The sequence below is a fragment of the Haemorhous mexicanus genome, chromosome 25 (genome assembly GCF_027477595.1).
Source record: "Haemorhous mexicanus isolate bHaeMex1 chromosome 25, bHaeMex1.pri, whole genome shotgun sequence".
NCBI classification, from domain to species: domain Eukaryota; kingdom Metazoa; phylum Chordata; class Aves; order Passeriformes; family Fringillidae; genus Haemorhous; species Haemorhous mexicanus.
Window position 1 is genome coordinate 6,707,553 of NC_082365.1, and position 19,392 is coordinate 6,726,944.

The following is a 19,392-nucleotide window of genomic DNA, read 5'->3' on the forward strand; positions in this document are numbered from 1 at the left end:
CTGCCCTGAGCCAACACACTGACAGTCACCAGTGGGGCCAGACATGGTGCTCCATGTCACGTTATCCATGAACACAGGCTAGGATGGATGGGCCTGGAGCACCCTGGGATAGTGGAAGGTGTTCCTGCCCATGTCAGGGGGTGGGACAGGATGAGCTTTAAAGTACTTCCCAAGTCAAACTAGTCTGGGGTTCTGGGATTCTGAGATGTTACAAAACTGCTTGAGAGATTCTTGTCACTGATTTTCATGTTGCTCCTTGGGAACAGATTGAAAGACCCTTTCATATTCTGTCCTCTCTCTTGCTCCATGACCAGGATCACAGAATCCCAGAATCACTTAGGTTGAAAAAGATTCCCAAGACCACCAAGTCCAACCTGTGACCAGTCACCAGCTGGACAAGACCACTGAGTGCCACAAGCAGTCACTCCTTGAAAATGTCCAAGGACAATTACTACCACCAATAGAGCCCCCATTTCCCTCCTCCACCCCAAGCAAGAGAATGAGTCAAAACTCTCTGGATTTGTGAATGTCCAGATTGTGGTAACAACAGGGTGTTGGGGTAATAAAGGAGAAGATGGGTGTGTCCTGAAGAAACCACATCCATTCCATGAAGTACCCATCCTGGAGAAGGAGAAAGGCAAGGAACAATGAGCAGCAGAGGGGAGTTTTTATACACTGTCCACATCCCTCATTCCCCATCCCCACTGCACTGCCCAGGCTAGAGGGAAAGGGAAGAGTTGGGGATGTGAAGCTGAGCCTGGGAAAAAAGTTGTTTAAATCTTGTCTTGGTTTCTCAACATCCAAACATATTTTAATTTGCAATAAAGTAAATTATTTTTTCCAACATCAAGTGTTTGCCCATGACAATTATTGGTGTCATGTGGAGATTATAGGACTCTGGCAGAAAATAATCCCCCTGTGTCCCAACTGGTCCTCAGAGGGGCTGGGAACAGCTGGGTTAAATTTCCAGTCATGACCAACTGGGCACCACAAGTCTGGTCTTGTTCAATAAGGACTTTCATAATCACAGATCCACAAACAGTAGGAATTATTGAAACAACAGAAATACAGGTTTTGAATTGCCATTGATAAATGCACCAGCACCAATAGAATGATGATGTGATGATGCTGATGAACAACAACCATACTAATAATGATGTGGTAACGTGGGTAATAATAATTGTATGCAAAATATTACCAAGAAGGCATCACCAGCTGGGAGGGGTGAGAGCAGAGTCACCCACTGATTCTCTCTAAGGTCTTCCTCCTCCCCAGGGTAATTTATACCCAACCCAATCATCCTCCTCCTATTTTTTGTACAGCATGATCCAGGCAAAGGGTTGCGTTATAAAGTCAGCCACAGAATCCTGGAATCATTCACATTGGAAAAGACCCGCAAAATCATTGACTCCAACCTGTGAATGGTCTCCACCTTATCAGCCAGATCAGAGCACTGAGTGCTGTGTCCAGGTATTCCTCAGACACCTCCAGGGATGGAGACTCCAAACTCCCCTGGGCAGCCCCTTTTATTGCCTGACCACCCTTTCAATGAAGAAATTCCTCCTCATGTCCAACCTGAACCTCCACTAGCACATCTTGAGGCTCAAGACACAGAGGTTTAGACCATCTTCGGATCTTTGTGGTTCCTGATACACCTAAAAATTTATAATCTTTAGAATTACTATTCCTTTATAAACTAAGACTGAGTTTGGAACCTGTCATGAAACCAGTGGTGGGCAGAGAGAGGTGTCATGGGGACACTTGAGAACAATGTGACACCAGGCAAAGGCACCATGACCAGTCACAGTCTGTCCATGTCACTGCTCTGAGATGATCCTGCACTGATCCAACCCTTGGGCTACATCAAGGGGTTATCTGGAGAAACACCCCACCATTTCAGCCAGGGAGGGAGCCTTTACAAGCCCCTGTGGGTACTTCTTAGCCAGCAACTTGTCAATGGGATTTACTCATGCCCAAACTCATGTTTGCAAACGTCTTCCATTTTTCTACAACACCTGTTATCCTAGTCACAACCCAGAATCACTGAATCATGGAATCATTTTGGCTGGAGAAGCCCTCTAAGATCTTTAAGACCAATTGTTAACCCAGCACTGCCAAAGCCACCACTAAACCAAATCCCCTGAACACCTCCAGGGATGGTGATTCTACCTGTGCCCTGGGCAGCCTGAGCCAGAGCCTGACCACCCTTTCCATGAAGAAATTTTTCCCAATATCCAAACTAAACCTGCCCAGCACAGCTGGAGGCTGTTTCCTTTTGTCCTGTCTGTGTTCCCAGGGAGCAGAGCCTGACCCCACCTGGCTGCCCCCTCCTGTCAGGGAGTTTTGCAGAGCCAGAAGGTCCCCCCTGAGCCTCCTTTTTCATCAGGACCCCTGAGAAGATCAGGCACAGGCATGATTTGTCTAAGACATTGTGACTGTCACAACAGGAAAGGTGTGATCAGAGCAGGTCCCATGGAGCTGAGCCAACTCTCAGAGACTTGTGCTCAGCTACCCCTCTTGAGGAGGACTCAAAGGGTTGGCTGTGCATTTGTGAATAAAACAGAACAAAAAATCTAATTTACATAAGAGGCTGCACTGGGGATAACTATGAAGGGAAGTGGATTGGGCCTCCTGGTTCTCTTTTTCCTCTCTTTCACTTTCACTTTGCCTCACAAGCTCAGCTCCAGGAACAAGGTGGGATCTAAGGACTAGTGAGACTCTGCTTTTGTTCTCTTCCTCCCTCTTTTCTGACTTTATTTCACAGAACCACAGAATGTCCTGCGTTGGAAAAGAACTACAAGAAGAGTCCAACTCATGGCCCTACACAGACACCCCAACAATCCCACCCTGGGTATCCCTGGCAGCACTGTCCCAATGCTCCTGGAGCTCTGACAGCCTCAGAGCTGTGCCCATTCCCTGGGGAGCCTGGGCAATGCCCGGCACCCCCTGGGGGAAGAACCTCTCCCTGATATGCAATCTAAACCTCTGCATACACTCCAGGGTCCAGCCATTCCCTCTGGTCCTGTCCCTGGTCAGGAAGAGAAGAGATCAGTGTTTGCTTCATCCCTTCACATGGAAATTGTAAGTGTGATTAGTCTCTTGTCAGTCTCCTCCAGCTGAACAGAGCAGTTGCCCTCAGCTGCTCCTCATATGTCTTCCCCTCAAAGCTTTTTACTATTTTTGTTTCCCTCCTTTGGATGCTCTCCAACAGTTTAATGTCTTTTTTATCTTGTGGTGGCCAAAACTGCCCCCAGCACTCAAGGTGAGGACAGAGCAGAGCAGGACAATCCCCTCTGTGCCCAGCCAAAATGCTGGGCCTGATGCCCCCCAGGACAGGGATGTCCCTCCTGGCTGGCACTGCTGGCTCAGACCAAACTGGCCACTGACCAGAACCCCTGGGTCCCTTTCCAGGCCCTGCTTTTCAGCCTCTCATTCCCCATTCTCTCTGTACATCCAGGTTTGCCCCATCCCAGGTGCAGAATCCAGCACTTTCCCTTGTTTAACTTCATATATTTCGTGATTGCCCACCTCTAATTTGTTGAGGTCTCTCTGCAGGGCCTCCCTGCCTTCGAGGGAGTCCACAGCTCCTTCCCAGATTTGTATTTTCTGTGAACTTGCTCAGTATCCTTTCCAGTCCTGCATCCAAGTCATTTATGAAGGTGTTGAAGACTACAGAGCTGAGGGTAGAGACCTGTAGAACCCCAATAGTAACAGGTCCCCAGTCTGATGTCACCTAAGTTATTGTTACCCTTTGTGCCTGACCCATGAGCCAGTTGCTCACCATTCCATTATGTTTTTGTCCAGCTGTGGGCTAGACATTTTGTCCAGAAGTATCCTGGGAGAGACAGTGTTGAAAACTATTGAAATCCAAAAATATTCCATCAACTGGCCCTGGGTCAACCAGGTGGGTCACCTTGTCATGAAAGGAAATAGTTTGATAAGCAGGACCTTCCTTTCATGAAGCCATTCTGGCTGTGACCAATGACCGCATCATCCTTCAGGTGTGTTGTTCCATACACAGTAACCTTGTCCATAACTTTACCAGGCACTGAAGTGACACTGGCAGGTCTGTAGTTTTCAGGGTGCTCTGGAGTTGCTCCCTTTCTTTGCCTGGGCAAAGCATGCTTTTCACATTCCATCCTGTGCTCTGTATGGAATTTGATGTGGGAGTTGGGAGATTGAGTAGTGGTACCATGGCTTGTGAGCCAGCTCCTCTAAGGAGTTTGTTGTGGGAGTTGATAACTCATTGAAGCAAAGGGCACAAAATTAAGGGCTTGTAGCCACCACTCCTGTGGAAGTGCATTGTAAATATTCAAGAGCTTTTTGGTCAACACCTTTGGAGTTTATACAACTCAGCTGGCTGGTTGCTGGAGCTGAGGCAGCAGTACAATAAAAGCACAAGTGCTCCCTGACCTTTGTTCAGCCTGATGAGGATTTACAATGAACCAACCAATGGCTCATGACATCCCGCAGCTCCCTCAGCTGTTCCTGGTGCTCCAGATCCTTCCCCAGCTCCAATCCCTACCCTGGATGTGCTCCAGCCCCTCGATGTTTCTCTTTCCAGGAGGGGCCCAGAACTGGACACAGCTTTACAGCTGCCTCACCAGAGCACCTCGTTCAACCCAGTCAAAAGTTTTTTCTCCTATTTCCTTATTTTCTCTCCTGGATCCTAATCCTAAAAAATGAATGAGGTTAGGTATCTGACTGAACTGGAAATACAGCATCCAGCATGTTCTGGATGTCACCTGTCCAGCACAGATAGGTAAAGGCTTTGAGAATAAGTTTTTGCTATTTCCCAGGATCACTGTCTGCCAGCAGTATTTACTGCTGGTCCTTTTAGCTAAAGGATGCCAGCTGGTCTCTTGGAAAATTCAAATTCATTCAGATTTGGGTAATTTTTGCTAAGTCTTTCAACTCCCTTTGAATTAGCAAAGTCCTCCAGCCTCTGGAGGTTGATCTTTGCCTTCCTCATTTATGAGATGCCAGGCTAACAACTCCTCTCAGGTTTTTTTTATGGTCAGAAATTTTCCTCATGTTGAATCCAAACACATTGAGCAAGGTGTAACTCAGCTTCCTCTGAATTGCCAACCATGGAGCCACAGGCTTCAAACAAACATTTTGGGGAAAAAATGTTTCAGCTGACTGTCTCCTCTCCTGCCTGTTCATTTGGCATCATTTGGGTTTGACTTTGAGGTCCAATGTCAGCAGAGACTTGTGTGCAGAGCTGATTAGCTATTTATTTGTCAGGTATTGGTCCAGTCTGCTCTCAAGAGGGTTGTTTGGCTCCTTGGTCCACAATTTCAGCTGGAAAAGCAGCCAGACAGATGCATCCACTGCCTGTCAATAGAGATGCTGTGAATACTTGCTCTTGTCAAACTTGGTGCCACTGAGATATCATGAAAAGGAAAATTGAGCTGTAACAGAACTAGTGCCAAAATTCATCAGGAACCTCGAAAGCACCAAATGATGCTGAGTTAGATGTTACCATGTGCTCCCTATTCAATATGTGCTACGTCACTTATAAACTGGTTTACAGTTCTCAGTGCAATATTTAGGACTGAGTCAACAAAGTCATACCTGTGCTATAAGGGCAGGGCTCCACCTCTTTGAGGACACATCTGAATTCATATTTTCCACCACGTAAAGTAAATTTGTATATATAAAGTTGTAAGACTGGCTAAATTCACTGTCAGTTTTGCAGCTTGGAAAGAGAGAGTTGGCCTTAGACACACAAAAACCTCATTTAGGGTTTTTAAACCATAAAAACTGGCAAGAGCAGGGTTACATGGGATATTGGGAAGACATTCTTCCCTGTGAGGGTGCTGAGGCCCTGGCACAGGTTGCCCAGAGAAGCTGTGGCTGCCCCTGCACCCCTGGAAGTGTCCATGGCCAGGTAGGACAGGGCTTGGAGCAACCCGGGATAGTGGAAGGTGTCCCTGCCATGGCAGGGGGTGGGACTGGATGGGCTTCAATGTTCCTTCCCACCCTAACCAGGCTGAGATTAGTTGATCCCATTATTTTAATTAAAATTAGACTTTATGAGGGTTCACAATAATTTAATGTTCCAAATCTGATTTCTACACATTAAGCAAATGAATGCTTGAAATTCTATTCAAGGCCCACCAAAACCTGGGTCATAGTGCTTATTTTGTTCAAGATATTTCTTTGTCCAATTCCACTCAACCACAAAGAATTAAAAGTCAAAACTCATCCCAAGTCTGAAATGCCAGTGGGCTGTTTGAGGATCCATCACCATCATGCTTAAAGTTTCAGGATTAAGGAAAACCAGTTGAGTAAAAAAGGAAAGTTACAATTTTGACAGGACAATTCGGACCATGAAAAAAATTAATTGTGGGCAAAAGGCCCAACTGTGGGCTTTGGCTCCACTGCCTCCCACTGGTGTTTACTGCATAGAGGAGGGTAATTATTGTTCCTGTTAATGAACGGAATAAAATAAGGAGTAAATTACTTGGAATTCAAAATCTCATTTTTAAAATGATATCTCACGTAACCATGTAATGTAATGAAAAACATTAGGATACAGATTTCTGTGGTCTTGGAGTTTAGATATGGGAAAGGATTTAGATTTAGCTCAGACAGAACATTTCTTAGATACAAAAACTCAGAAGATTTTATAAAAAACTGTAATAAACTTATATGAAAGGTTAATACCCAGAACTTCTCCCATCAGCAGAAACCAAAGAAAACATAGTTTAGTTATCCAGAAAAACCCAATCAGTCTAAAACTCAGCTATTTCTCCCATAAACATCCATCCTAAACAAGACAGTGCTGACTGGAGGACAAGCAGGTTGTCCTTCCCTCTCTCCAGCTGGTGGAGGTTCAAGGGTAGCACAGAGGCACCAGCCCTGCTCAGCTGGAGCTGTGGCTCAGTACATTGGGTTCACAGTGAACAGGTTTATTCTGAAAAGGATCGTCTGTGGGAGGCCTGGAGAGGTGGTTCTGGTTCGAGGGTCAGCTATGGCCTAGTGTCAAACATCTCCCTGGCGGCTCTTTGCTGCCTCACTCCCGGCCAGAGAGGGCTCTTTGAGGCCCTGCTCTGCAGAAGGGAATGTGTTGGGACACAAATGCTCCAGCACTGGAAGTACAGCACCACGAGGGTTGGTCACAGCACAGCACACCCTGTGACCAGGGGGGACCATATCAAGGTGAGGGGTGGGATTTCGTTCTGCTGTCACTGCTGGCAAAGTTCCAACTGTCACCATCCAGGAGCAAGCCCTCAGGGATAAGGTTACATAATTGTTCCTATTTTCAGCCTGTGATTTCAATCCTTCAACACAGCCAGTAGAATTGGTTGAGCTGGTGAATGTTTTTAATCATAGAATCAAAAAATTTTGAGTTGGAACGGACCTGTCAAGCCCAATTGCTATTTCTGCACAGGACAACCCTAAGAATCCCACCATGTTCCTGAGAGAAAAGGGATTTCCAGCAAGGGAAGAACCAGTCAGGTGGAGATGCAGCTGGGGCAGAGGGATCAGGGCCATCATGGCATATCCCATCCTCAGGGACACCAAAGTGGGATACAGAGGTGCTGTGGAGCCAGTGCCACTCCAAAAGCTCTGCTGTCACCATCATGTGTGACATGGCAGGATGCAGAGAGAGCCCGGCTGCAGCTGTCCAGGGAGCAGCTGCTTTGGTCACCTTCCTGTGCCAAAGGAATTGGAGGACTAGAATCACAGAACATCCTGAGCAGGAAGGGACCCACAGGGACCATCCAGTCCAACCCCTGCCCTTCACAGACACCCCAACAATCCCACCCTGGGCATCCCTGGCAGTGCTGCCCAAACACTCCTGGAGCTCAGGCAGCCTCAGGGCCGTGCCTATTCATTGGGGAGCCTGGGCAGTGCCCAGCACCCTCTGGGGAAAGAACCTTTCCCTGATACCCAGCCTGTCCCTGGGGTCTTGTCCCTGGTCACAGAGAGCAGAGATCAGAGCTGCTGTTTAGGAAGAGCTGCAACCCCCCAGGAGCTCTGCCCTGTTACGGGAAGTGAAAGTTTCCTCAACAGCCAGGAAGGCAGATAGCTCATCAACTCCACTGTTGGCAAAACACTAAATCAACTCTGAAAATGCTGAGTTGGACGGGGCTTGGAGCAACCTGTCTAGTGCGAGGTGTCCTTGACCATGGCAAAGAGTGGAACGGGGTGAGCTTTAAGGTTCCTTCCAACCCAAACGAATCTGGGATTTCATTAAAGGCTCCCTGGAGCACAAGTGACCCAAAAAAAGTGACTTAATTCATGTCTCGCTCTCATTTCTGCCAATGGTGACTCTAACCAAAGGAAATGAGATCAGGAAAGACACTTAAAGCCCTAATTCACAACCACCAAATGAAAACTTTACAAGATAAATCTCATAAGGAAGCAAAAATGAGAAAGAATATCACCCAGGCTTAGAGAGAAGCTTTGGGCATGTAGGTGTAGGGGTGAAGAAGCCAAAGAGGGGAGGCAGGAGTGGTCAAAAAAAAAGAAAAATCAAACAAAATCAACACCATCAGACATATTTCCCTCTGTAAGTCTCTGCCTGAAGTTTCTCTCATCTGCCTCACGATCATCATGGAAGGACAGAAACTGGGATCACCAAAAAAGACCCTGGTTGGAATCCTGGTCTTGCTCAAGATGGTTGCTCACCAAGATCCTGAGGCCTGAGCAGAGCTTCTGGCCTGCCAAGCTATTGTTTGCAGGTGTGTTTGCTGTATTGGAACACTGAACCTAGTGAAAGGAGAAGGGGCACCTTACTCTTCTTCACCTGCACTTGCTTTCCCAACAATAGCCCTGGAATTTCCCCACCTCTTGGCTTGGCTGGACTTTTCTGAGGTAACCTTTGGTGGTCCCCACAGAAGATCCTTCATCTGTTTTACCACCACCCTGACAGATGGGCTGAGAAGGGAGAAGCCTCTCCGTCAAGGACTGCGACATGAAACCCCTATATGGAGGAGCTCCCCCTCCTCCCAAGGAGTGAGACCAAAACCCCTAAGGTGTGTGGGAGAGGTGAACTGACCAAAGACAGATGTTTGCCTGCAGGTGTGAGCAATGGACCAAGAACACAATGGTTCTTGGCGACAGCTAAGAATATGGACTGTTTGTACCTTCTTCAATGCCTTCTCTCTCCTCAGAAATTTCAATAGACTATTCTTCATTGTACTTGATTCCCCCCGGCAATTCCACGACCTGTTTTCCCCCTACCAAAAATGGACTATAAAGAACCTTGACTTGACCAGTGTCTTCGAGCTCTCCCCTGATGTGACCAGGCGAACTCTGTCGACTGGACTTCGAAGGATTTCATCGTTCTACATTTGGTAGCTATATACCTTCCTTTCTCTTCCTCCCTCTCTTTTCCCTATTCTTTCCCTTTTTCCCAATCTCCCCCTAACACATTTTGCTGTGGTTGCTCAATAAAGGTGCATTTGTTCTTGATTATTATTGCAAATCCCCTTTCCGTGTCAGTTTTTCACACTCTGAGATCAATTACTGAACCATCACGAATCCCCTTTGTAAGAATGGACCGTGACACCCTCCTACAATAAAAGCACCTAAGGTGACCCAAATCCAGCTGGAGTGGCTTTGAATCATGCCAGGAATGCACAGCAAAGATGCCATTACTTGTCTCCATACGCCAGAATTCAGAGAGTTGCATCAGGAGCATTTTTGTGGGTCAATATCTGAACAATTCCACATTAAATCCTGCTGCCACCAAACTCAGATCGCCTCAACAGAGAAAAATGTGCAGAGACAGAAACACTCTGCTATTGCAGTCAAGTAGAAAAATTAGAAAAGAAAGGCCTCATAAAATCAGACCTGCTCAGTTGGATGGATGGCTGGCCTGTCATTTCTTCTAAGTGCAGATAGCACTTTGCAAGTTCCCTTGTGAAAACAATCCTGGTGTGAACAGTTTGTTAACATAACAATCTATTCCTGGGTGAAAACAGCTTCCATAAACATTAAATCTATTCCATGAAAACCAGTGAAGAAAATATGGAAACAATTTAAGAATAGAGAGATTTGATAGACAAGTACCTTTTACTAACCAATAGAGTAATTGGCAAGAAAACTATTAACCAATTAGCTATTAACCAGTTAAAGTTGTACATGAGGTCAGTAAAAACTGTATTAAAATGGGTTGTGTGAAAAAAGAATTGGCTTTTTCCTGCATGAAGAAATGGAGTCTCACCTGATTCATTCTGATACTCTGCCAGTAATTCATTTTTACGGAGCAAGTCTCTTGGCCATGAAGTCACAAATCAGCTCAGTCCTTCCAAGTGGCTGCTGGAGAAAAGGACCTGGGGGTGTTTGTCTGGCCATGGTATGTCCAACAAGACTATCCAGTGACTATCCCCCTGCATTGGTGAGACCACCTTGAATCCTGGGGTCAGTTCCTGGGGTCAGTTTTAAGCCCCTCACCCCAAAAAAGACCTTGAGGGACTGGAGCATGTCCCAGGGAATGGAAATGGAGCTGTGGAAGGGTGTGAAGCACCAGGAGCAGCTGAGGGAGCTGGGGGGGGCTGGAGAAAAGGAGGCTCAGGGGCGACCTTCTGGCTCTGCACAACTCCCTGACAGGAGGGAGCAGCCAGTGGGGGTCAGGCTGGACTCCTGGGGAACAGGGACAAGGCAAGAAGGTTCAGCACTGAAAATAAAGACTTTACAAGTTGCCCCAGGGGAGATTTAGGTTGGATATTAGGAAAAATTTCTTTCTGGAAAGGGTGGTCAGGCCATGGCAAGGCACCCCCTTGCCTGGAGCAGTGGTAGAGTCACCACTCATAAAAGTGTTCAAGAAGTATGTGGATGTGCCATCTAGAAAAACATGGGTTATGGCGTAGATGGCAGTGCTGGGGAAACATTTGGACTTGGTGATCCTAGAGGGCTTTTCCAACCTCAAGGATTCTGAGATTCTTTCATTTTGCTTCTTTCAGAAACTTCTCCTATGCTACTTTGTCAGCCAGAAGCAGAGGTCACACTCCAACTGCACTTGCCGTTTCTTGCTCAAACACAGCTCCTACTCTCACAGCAGTTCCTTTGCAGGCCAAGTCCTCGTGCTCCTTTCGAACACACACCAGACCATGAAACTGCTTTGCAACAACAGAAGTTCCAAAGAGGCCTTGAAAGGTTGGTGAGGCCCTGGCATAGGTTGCCCAGAGCAGCTCTGGCTGCCCCATACCTGGAAGTGTCCAAGGCCGTGTTGGACAGGGCTTGGAGTAACCTGGGATAGTGGAAGGTGTCCCTGCCCATGGCAAGGGGTGGGACAGGATGGGCTTTAATGTCTCTTCCCACCCAAACCAATCTGGGATTTCACAATTCTGCTGTACTACACAGCCCCAGAATTCACTGAAGCTCAGGTAGGGACTGCTACTTCAAGGTAGAAACATTCAGGAAAAAAGACCAACCCCTTTAGGGCTTGAAGGCAAAGACTGTGCCTTGAAACACGAGGCAGAAGCCAGATCTGCATTCCTAGAGCCCCTGCACTGGGGCCAGGCTGCAGACACAGAATCACAGAATAAACCAGGTTGGAAAAGACCTTTGAGATCATTGAGTTCAACCAGTGACCTACCATTACCTTACCAACTAAGCCATGGCACTGAGTGCCTCATCAAATCTTTTTTTAAACACTTCCAGGGACGGTGAATCCAGACAGCCCATTTCAGTGCTGAACCACTCTTCCTGTGAATAATTTTTTTTCTAATATCTAACCTAAACTTCCCATGGTGCAGCTTCAGGCTATGACCTCTCATCCTGTCACTGGTCACCCAGGAGAAGAGACCAACCCCCATCTGGCTACAACCACCTTTCAGGGTGGTCACTAGATAGTGATAAGGTCCCCCTGAGTCTCCTTTTCTCCAGCCTGAGCACGCCAAGCTCCCTCATTCCTCATAGGGCTTGTGTTCCAGGCCCGTTACCAGCCTCGTTGTGCTCCTTTGGATGCGCTCAAGCATCTCAACATCCTTCCCAACCTGAGGGCCCAGAATGGACACAGGACTCAAGGTACGGCCTCACCAGTGCCAAGTACAGGGAAAGAATGGCCTCCCTACTCCTTCTGGCCACACCATTCCTGATCCAGGCCAGGGGCCATTAGCCTTCTTAGCCACCAGGGCACACTGCTGGCTCATGTCCAGCCAGCTGTGGACCAGAACCCCCACGTCCCTTTCTGCCTGGGCACTGTCCACCGTCTCCAGCCTATAATGCTGCAGGGGGTTATTGTGGCCAAAATGTAGGACTTGGCATTTGGACTTATTAAACTTCATCCTGTTGCACTCAGCCCATCCATCCAACCATTCCAGGTCTGTCTGCAGAGCCCTCCTACATTCAAGCAGATCAACACAGGCTCCAGGCTTGGTCTTATCGGCAAATTTACGGATGGTGGACTCAATTCCCTCATCCATGTAATCAGTATACTAAACAGAGCTGGCCCCAGCACAGACCCCTGAGAGACACCACTGATGACTGGCTGCCAGCTGGATGCAGCCCCACTCACCACCACTCTCTGGGCCAGCCATCCAGCCAGTTCTGAGCCCAGGAAAGAGTGCTCCTGTCCCAGCCGTGGGCTGCAGCTTTTCCAGGAGCGTGCTGTGGGAGACAGTGCCAAAGGCCTTGCTGGAATCCAGGAAGACACATCCACAGCCTTTCCTGCATCCACCAGGCAGGTGACCTAGTCATAAAAGGAGATCAGGTTGCTCAGGCAGGACCTGCCCCCTCCTAAACCCATACTGGCTGGGTCTGAACCCCCAGGCGTCCTGTAGGTGCCAGGTGACAGCACCCATGATGATCTGTTCCATTATCCTACTGGGCACTGATGTCAGGCTGACAGGTCTGGAGTTTCCCAGATGCTCATTCCAGCCCTTCAGGGATGCCATAAACCCCTTCAGGCACAGGAAGGAGCCCAGTGACAGAGCGGAGGAATGCCAGGAGGCTTTGGAGCAGCAGATCTCCCCAAAGAAACAAGCACCACCTTGGAATTCTACCTTCCATAAAGAGGGAGGCAGAAGGCCTTTCCTTCTGGCCATCCCTGCAAGTCATTAGGTTTGCTGGAGGGCTGTAGTATCAGGGAATATGGGCATCTCCAGGAGCTTGATGCAGGCTTGGAGCAGCAGGAAGTTCCTTGCAGCTTTGTATTTACACCTCGCTATCCTCCTGCCAGCATGGTCTGTCCTGACAGGTCCTGCAGGTCTCTAGCAGCATTGAAAGATCCTGCAGTTTACGGCCTCCTCCTGGTGCTCATGGCTCCTGTGCTGCTCCTGCACTAGATCCTGGGATGCTTCCAAGGAGTTTGGATTGCTGCTGGAGCTGCTGTGCCACCAGATTTCCCGAGAGGACCAATGGATATCAATTGTGATAACAGATTGCTTCAGAGCCCCTGCATTGTTCATGTCAGAAATAAGTTTTATTTATTTCCAAACCCTGAATACTACCTGCAGCCATGAAAATCCCACTGCACTTCCTCACCCCCAAACCCCCAATCATAATTGACTAATCCAGCCTTGTCAAACAATATATTTCAGTGGAAGGAGAAATCTTTCCATGTGGTACATGATAGAATTAATCTCTGCCCTGCAGTTCTACTTAGCAAGGAAGAGAATTATGGTGACAAAGTTATATATTAGCCCTAATTTAGTGAGATATTTTCAACTTTGTCCTTAAAATGCATAACAATTCCTACTTATGACTTAACACAAAACGTACAAGGGGCTGCACTCTGCTCTGTCTCCCCAAACTGGGGACTACAATCATAAACTGGGAACTTAGAATAAATAATATGAACATCCCTAAGTCTGTCTCTACAAGGCAAGGTCCTAATACTAATGTGCAGCCACATTAATGTGCACATGGTCTTCTGACATTAAGATATTTTTCACAAAATCTATTTATTCATGTGCATGAAAAACATGGATTTGAAGGATGCTGCAAGCAGCGGGACCTGCCACAACCACACAACCTCTTGCATTCACCCAGCAGCTTCAACAAATGGTCCAGAAGCCACTCAGAGATAAACAATTCCATCCAAAATAACTGCACTAAAACTACTCAAGATCCAACACGTCTCCTGAGGTCAGGTCACAAGCAAGAGGCACCATTAGCAGGGCAAAGTATGGAGGACAGTGGTTGGCCAGCTCAGCTGGCCCCTGGCTCTCCTCTCTTGCCTCTTTTGGTACCCAGCAGGTGTCCCTCCCCTGAGGGAATTTGGTTTATTCTGCTGTTCGGGCCACTTTTCCTTTTGAAATGTTTTCTTCTGAATGGTCACGTTTTACCTTTATTTCCATGGGGTCATCTGCATCATCTACAGCAAGAAATAAAGAAGGATTAAAGTTTGCAAAGTCTTCTCTGACTTCAGTCAGGTTAAGATACTAAGTATCACAAAATGCTTCTGTTCATAGGCAACAAGAATCATGAAATCCCAAGATGGTTTGGGTTGGAAGGGGCCTTAAAGCTTCTTTCATTCCACCCCACACCTTCCAGACTGTTCCAAGTCTCATCCTACTCCTTAGCCCTTACTCTATTCCAATATCGGCTCCCCTGTATGAGCTGGTTTACATACTGAGATGGGCGTTGGGATAACTCTTGGAGTCAGGGACTCTCAAAATTTTGGCTTTTCCAACATTCCCAACATTTAGTCCCTGGTACCACAGGGCTGCTAAAGAACTGCCACCATACAGTGGTTATATCTGTACTATTCCAGTGTGCAACCTTGCGGACACATTAATAGGTATCCATTCCAGGGTTTGGAACAATTAATTCCCTCAAATTAGAGGGGTGAACGAAAGAACAGTTAAGGTTCCCCTCAGCTGCTGCATGTTGGGTTTCTATAATATAGAGAGGCTGCTGTGGCCCACCCTTAAATAAAAAGGTAATTTTTCACCTAAATTCCATTATGGAGCCAGGCTGGGAGAGCTGGGAATGTTCAGCCTGGAGAAGAGAAGGCTTCCAGGGAGACCTGACAGACCCTTCCTAAAGGGGCTCAGAGAGATTGAGAGGGACGTGGGACAAGGGCCTGGAGGGACAAGACAAGCGGGAATGGCTTCCCATTGCCAGAGGGCAGAGTTAGGTGCAATACTAGGATGAAATTCCTCCCTGTGAGGTTGTAGAGGCCCTAGCACAGGCTGCCCAGAGAAGCTGCGGCTGCACCTGGATCCCTAGAAGTGTCCTAGGCCAGGCTGGACAGGGTTTGGAAAAACCTGGACCTGGGATAGTGCAAGGTGTTCCTGCCCATGGCAGGGCATGGAAACTGGATGAGCTTTAAAGACTTTTTCCACCCAAACCAGGCTGACATTCCATGTTTCACTGTGAAGGATTCCTCTGAGCTCAGCACAGGCCCTGGGATTTCAATTTTAAAAGCACAGGTGCCATAAGTGACACATCTGTGTGACTGGAAATACCTAATAAATTAAGTACTTCAGGCTCGGCACAGTTTGAGTGTTCTAGCCTTACCTGATAACTACCTGTTTGTTATCCATAGGGTTAAGCAATGCAGAAAACCATGCCAAACCATGCCAAAGGGTAAATTTGGAACAACTCACCTCTCCAGAGCTTTGTGCTCAGTGGGAATCTCAATTTCTGCTACGGCATAGGGCAGATCATGGTACCAAGGACAAATAGGAATGTTCTGGTTTACAAGAGGCATGGGCAGAGCTGCAGAGATTTCTGCACCCTGGAGACACATGCAGCCAGCCTGGGGCTGGGAAGTCAGGGCAGGGGGGAGGAGATCTGGTTTCAGGAAGGCATTTCTGCAGCAGGCAGGAGGTTGCTCCAAGGGGAGAGGGAAGGAAGAAAAGGCTTGTTCTCGCTCTTGGGACAGCATTTTAACAGTGACCAGAAGAGTTGCTCATGATGTTGGTATCCAACATGGAAAAGCATCCTGGAAAAGTACCCAAAGCAGAGCCCCAGAGCCCTAGGTTCCTGAGGACAGTCTGTGTGTCACAGTACAGGGAATGTGGGTGCTGCAGCATCTCTCACCTCTTGTGAGCTGGACTGTTTTGTGCTGCTCCTCTCTGACCTGTTTCATCAACTGCAGGTTGTGGTCACTGGCTTCCTTGTGGTTCACCATGGGAAAGGGGTAATCCTGACCTGGTAATGTGGAGATAGAGCCTTTACCACATTCCGCAAAGACGTTTTCCCTGGATTTGGGATACTTCCAGCTTTTCTTAAATGGAAGTGCCTAATCCTTTCCATCAAAAAGAAGTGCACCCACTTTGACCTAAGAGCCTTCAAAGATGTGTTAAAGCAGAAGTAAAAGGACAAGATGTTCTGATATTATTTAAAGCAGCCAAGCATCCAAGATGGATAAATTCAAAGGCAAAAATGTGGAGTGATCCAAGAGTTTTAGGACATAAAGTTGAAGCAAAAATATGTACTGTGAAAAGAGACTCTTATTAAAAAAATGTTAATGGAGAATGAACAGAAGGAAGGCTGTTGGATTAATTCATTTTCAGAAGATAAATGGCTTATGTTGGAAGTGTGATGCTTCCATCTCATACACATTTATTTTGGATAGTTAGCAGCAGAAAAATCCTCAGCAAGGAATGTGAATTAATTACCTATGATACATCCTGCTTGCTTCTGCTCCTCTTCAGATGCTGTCCAGGGCTCATAGATGTACTTGGAGGGAAAGTTCTTTAGTATGGGCAAGTATTTCCTACAAAACAGGGAGAATAGGGCAGTTTATAATCCTGCAGGCAAATATTCATAGATTCAGAGAAGTGTAAACCAACCTGTGCCATGTTAATATTGATATTACAATCTGTGGGAAAGTTCTGATTCATTCTCCACAAAAATTTTGTTTATGTTCTCAAACCTCCATAGGTGATATCTTCCAGAAGTTAACTTCACAGCGTAGAATAAATGGGGTGATTTAAACAGTACTTCAGTTTTTATTTCCTCCGAAATATGTTTTTAACATTTTCACTGACATTTTGTCCTAAACATCGATAAAATTTAAAAACAAACTAATTTAAAAAAATTATTGCAGAATGGCAAAGTAATTTTTTGTCCCACTCTGTGAGGTACCTCAGCACAGGCTTCTCCTTGGCAATACCCAACTATGGACAGGATGGGAGGAAGAGATGTGGGGAAATTAAGCTGTGCTGGGGGTTGGGATTTCTTTCCTTTTCCTGCCTCTAGTTGCGGAATTTTTTCCCACTGAGTTGCTAAGAAGCACTGATGGCTGTGTGCTTGAGACTGTGGGGAGGGGGAACTCCTCTGATTTTTGGGAGCTTCTCTGGGAGGGACAGAGACACCCCGAGATTAGAAGCAGGTAAAGGATGGGGGCTGGGGCAGTTGTGGATCTCTCACTCAATCTGGGCTTCAGAGGACGGTGGGACCCGCAGCCTGGGAAAAGGAATTCGCTGCCACGGCCACAACCCAGCTAGGAGCTGCTTTTCCTCAAATGCTGGGCCCTGCACCCCTGTGCACTACCGGCAGTTCCAGCTCCTGCCGCAGATCTTGATACATCTCACCCATCATGCAGGGATTTTTTGCTCATTCCTGCTGTTCCAGCCTAGTGTTTCTCAGAGTCCTGTGGGGACACTGGTACTGACTGCCCCAGGGTTTGTGAAGCGAAGCCTATCCTCTATCCCTCCCCGTGTGGGGGGTGGCCAGCTGCCACTGCCGCGCCCCACAGCGCCCCCTGCAGCCCCGGGGGGATCACTGCACCTGCCCTGCCCACCGGGAGCCAGCAGCGCCCCTGCTGGCTGTGCGCAGAACTGCACCAGAGGGAAAGTGCAGCAGCCCAAAGGCTGGGACTGGGCTCCCGGTTCTGTTACTATTAATGCTGTAGTCGTTGTTGTTTGTTTGCCTTGTTATACATACTAGTAAAGAACTGTTATTCCTAATCTCATATATTTTTGCCTGAGAGCCCCTTAATTTCAAAATTATAATAATTTGGAGGGAGAAAGTTTGCATTCTCCATTCCAAGGGAGGCTCCCACCTTCCTTAGCAGACACCTGTCTTTCAAACCAAGACAAGCTGTTTGCTCAGCACTGACACAGTGAGCCCAGTGCTTTGAGAAAACCCATCAGCACATTATGGAGAGACAACAAAATGAGACTGTGAAGCAAAGAGGACTCAGAGTGGGAAATAAAATCTATGTGTGTGCAACTAAAGAATGGCAGGGTTACATGAAATACTGGGATATTCCTCCCTGTGAGGGTGGTAAGGCCCTAGCACAGGTTGCCCAGAGAAGCTATGGCTGTCCCATCCTTGCAATTGTCCAAGGCCAGGCTTGGAGAAACCTTAGGATAGTGGAAAGTGTCCCTGCCCACGGCAGGGAGTGGAACTGGATGAGGTTTAAGCTCCCTTCCAAGCACATCCCAGAATTCTATGAAAAGCAAGAAACTAAGTGCAGACTGGAGCAGGGAAGCTGTGGGAAGTTCTACTCAAATCCTTTAGAAAGAGGAGCCAGCCTAGTGATCAAACATGGTGCTGGACGCAACAAGCACTCACAAATGAACACAAGCCCTGCTCAGCCATCGCTTGGAATGGCAGATATCTCTCTGCTTCTCCATGCCTCAGTTCCCCCAAGTGTTCTATAAAACCATTGCTATGAGTCCTGTTTAACAGGTGTGTGTGTTTGAAACTGATCCAGTTCATCAGTTCCTGCTGTCAGAGGAGCTTGAGAAGCTCCAGGGAAGTGATGGGGTGGGTGTCCCCTGACCTGATGTAGTCGCCCTGGGGGTCTGTGCGCTTCCCGAAGCGGACGGGGCAGAAGATCCGTGTGTACTGGTGGAAGAAGGCGCTGGCTGACAGCCACATCCAGTTCCCTGCATTGATGCTGTAGTCAGCATCTAAAAGCAGCTCTTCAAACACCTGCACATCAGGGATTGGAAGAGAAATACCCCTGAAATGGCTATATTGCAAAAACTAGACAAAAGCAGGCTGGGAGTTTGCTGCTGGAAGCACAGCACTGTGGGGCCAGGACTGCCTCCTCACAGGCACGCCAAGAATGCTCTCCATGGACAGAAGACAGAGCAACCCAAAAACTATGGGTTTGGAACCTGCTAGAGACTGAGCATGTCTCCACCAGTATCCTTGTTATCCAAAAATCATGAGGATTTGGGGAAGGGAATGAACTCTCACCACTGCACTGAGTGACAAAGAGATTCCATAAACCCTGAGATCCACAGGAAGAGGCAGAACTAAATCCTGCTCTGTAGAACTGTCCACTGCTAGACTCAGGCTGTGCAGGGTTTCTCAGGGCTAGGCAGAACAGAGGAAAATAAAAGCCAGAAGTGAACCTTCATTCCCTCTTCCCAGCTGATCCAAAGGTCCCCTCGTGTCAGGAAGCAGGCGACAGCGTGCCGAGCCAGGTGATGGATCCAGCCTTCCTGGCGCAGCTGGGTCATAATGGCATCGATCCATGGGAACCCTGTCTGTGCCTGCAGCAGAACAGGAATATCAGCT

At 47.6% G+C, this 19,392-nt stretch overlaps 1 protein-coding gene across 4 annotated transcripts in view; it reads right to left on the minus strand.

Annotated features, from left to right (window-relative positions):
- LOC132338333 (cryptochrome-1-like) overlaps window positions 1-19,392 on the minus strand; it is a 36,958-nt gene that overhangs the window by 7,057 nt on the left and 10,509 nt on the right. For 3 of the 4 annotated variants that reach the window (XM_059867728.1, XM_059867727.1, XM_059867725.1), the window contains 5 exons: window positions 19,227-19,367; window positions 18,647-18,798; window positions 16,533-16,630; window positions 15,952-16,062; window positions 13,363-14,278 (listed from right to left, as the gene is read on the minus strand). In XM_059867728.1, the coding sequence (XP_059723711.1) occupies window positions 14,187-14,278; window positions 15,952-16,062; window positions 16,533-16,630; window positions 18,647-18,798; window positions 19,227-19,367 (594 nt within the window). In that variant the 3' untranslated portion in view covers window positions 13,363-14,186. Of the gene's footprint in view, window positions 1-13,362; window positions 14,279-15,951; window positions 16,063-16,532; window positions 16,631-18,646; window positions 18,799-19,226; window positions 19,368-19,392 lie in introns of those variants that run through there. The other variant, XM_059867729.1, reaches the window with a different exon arrangement.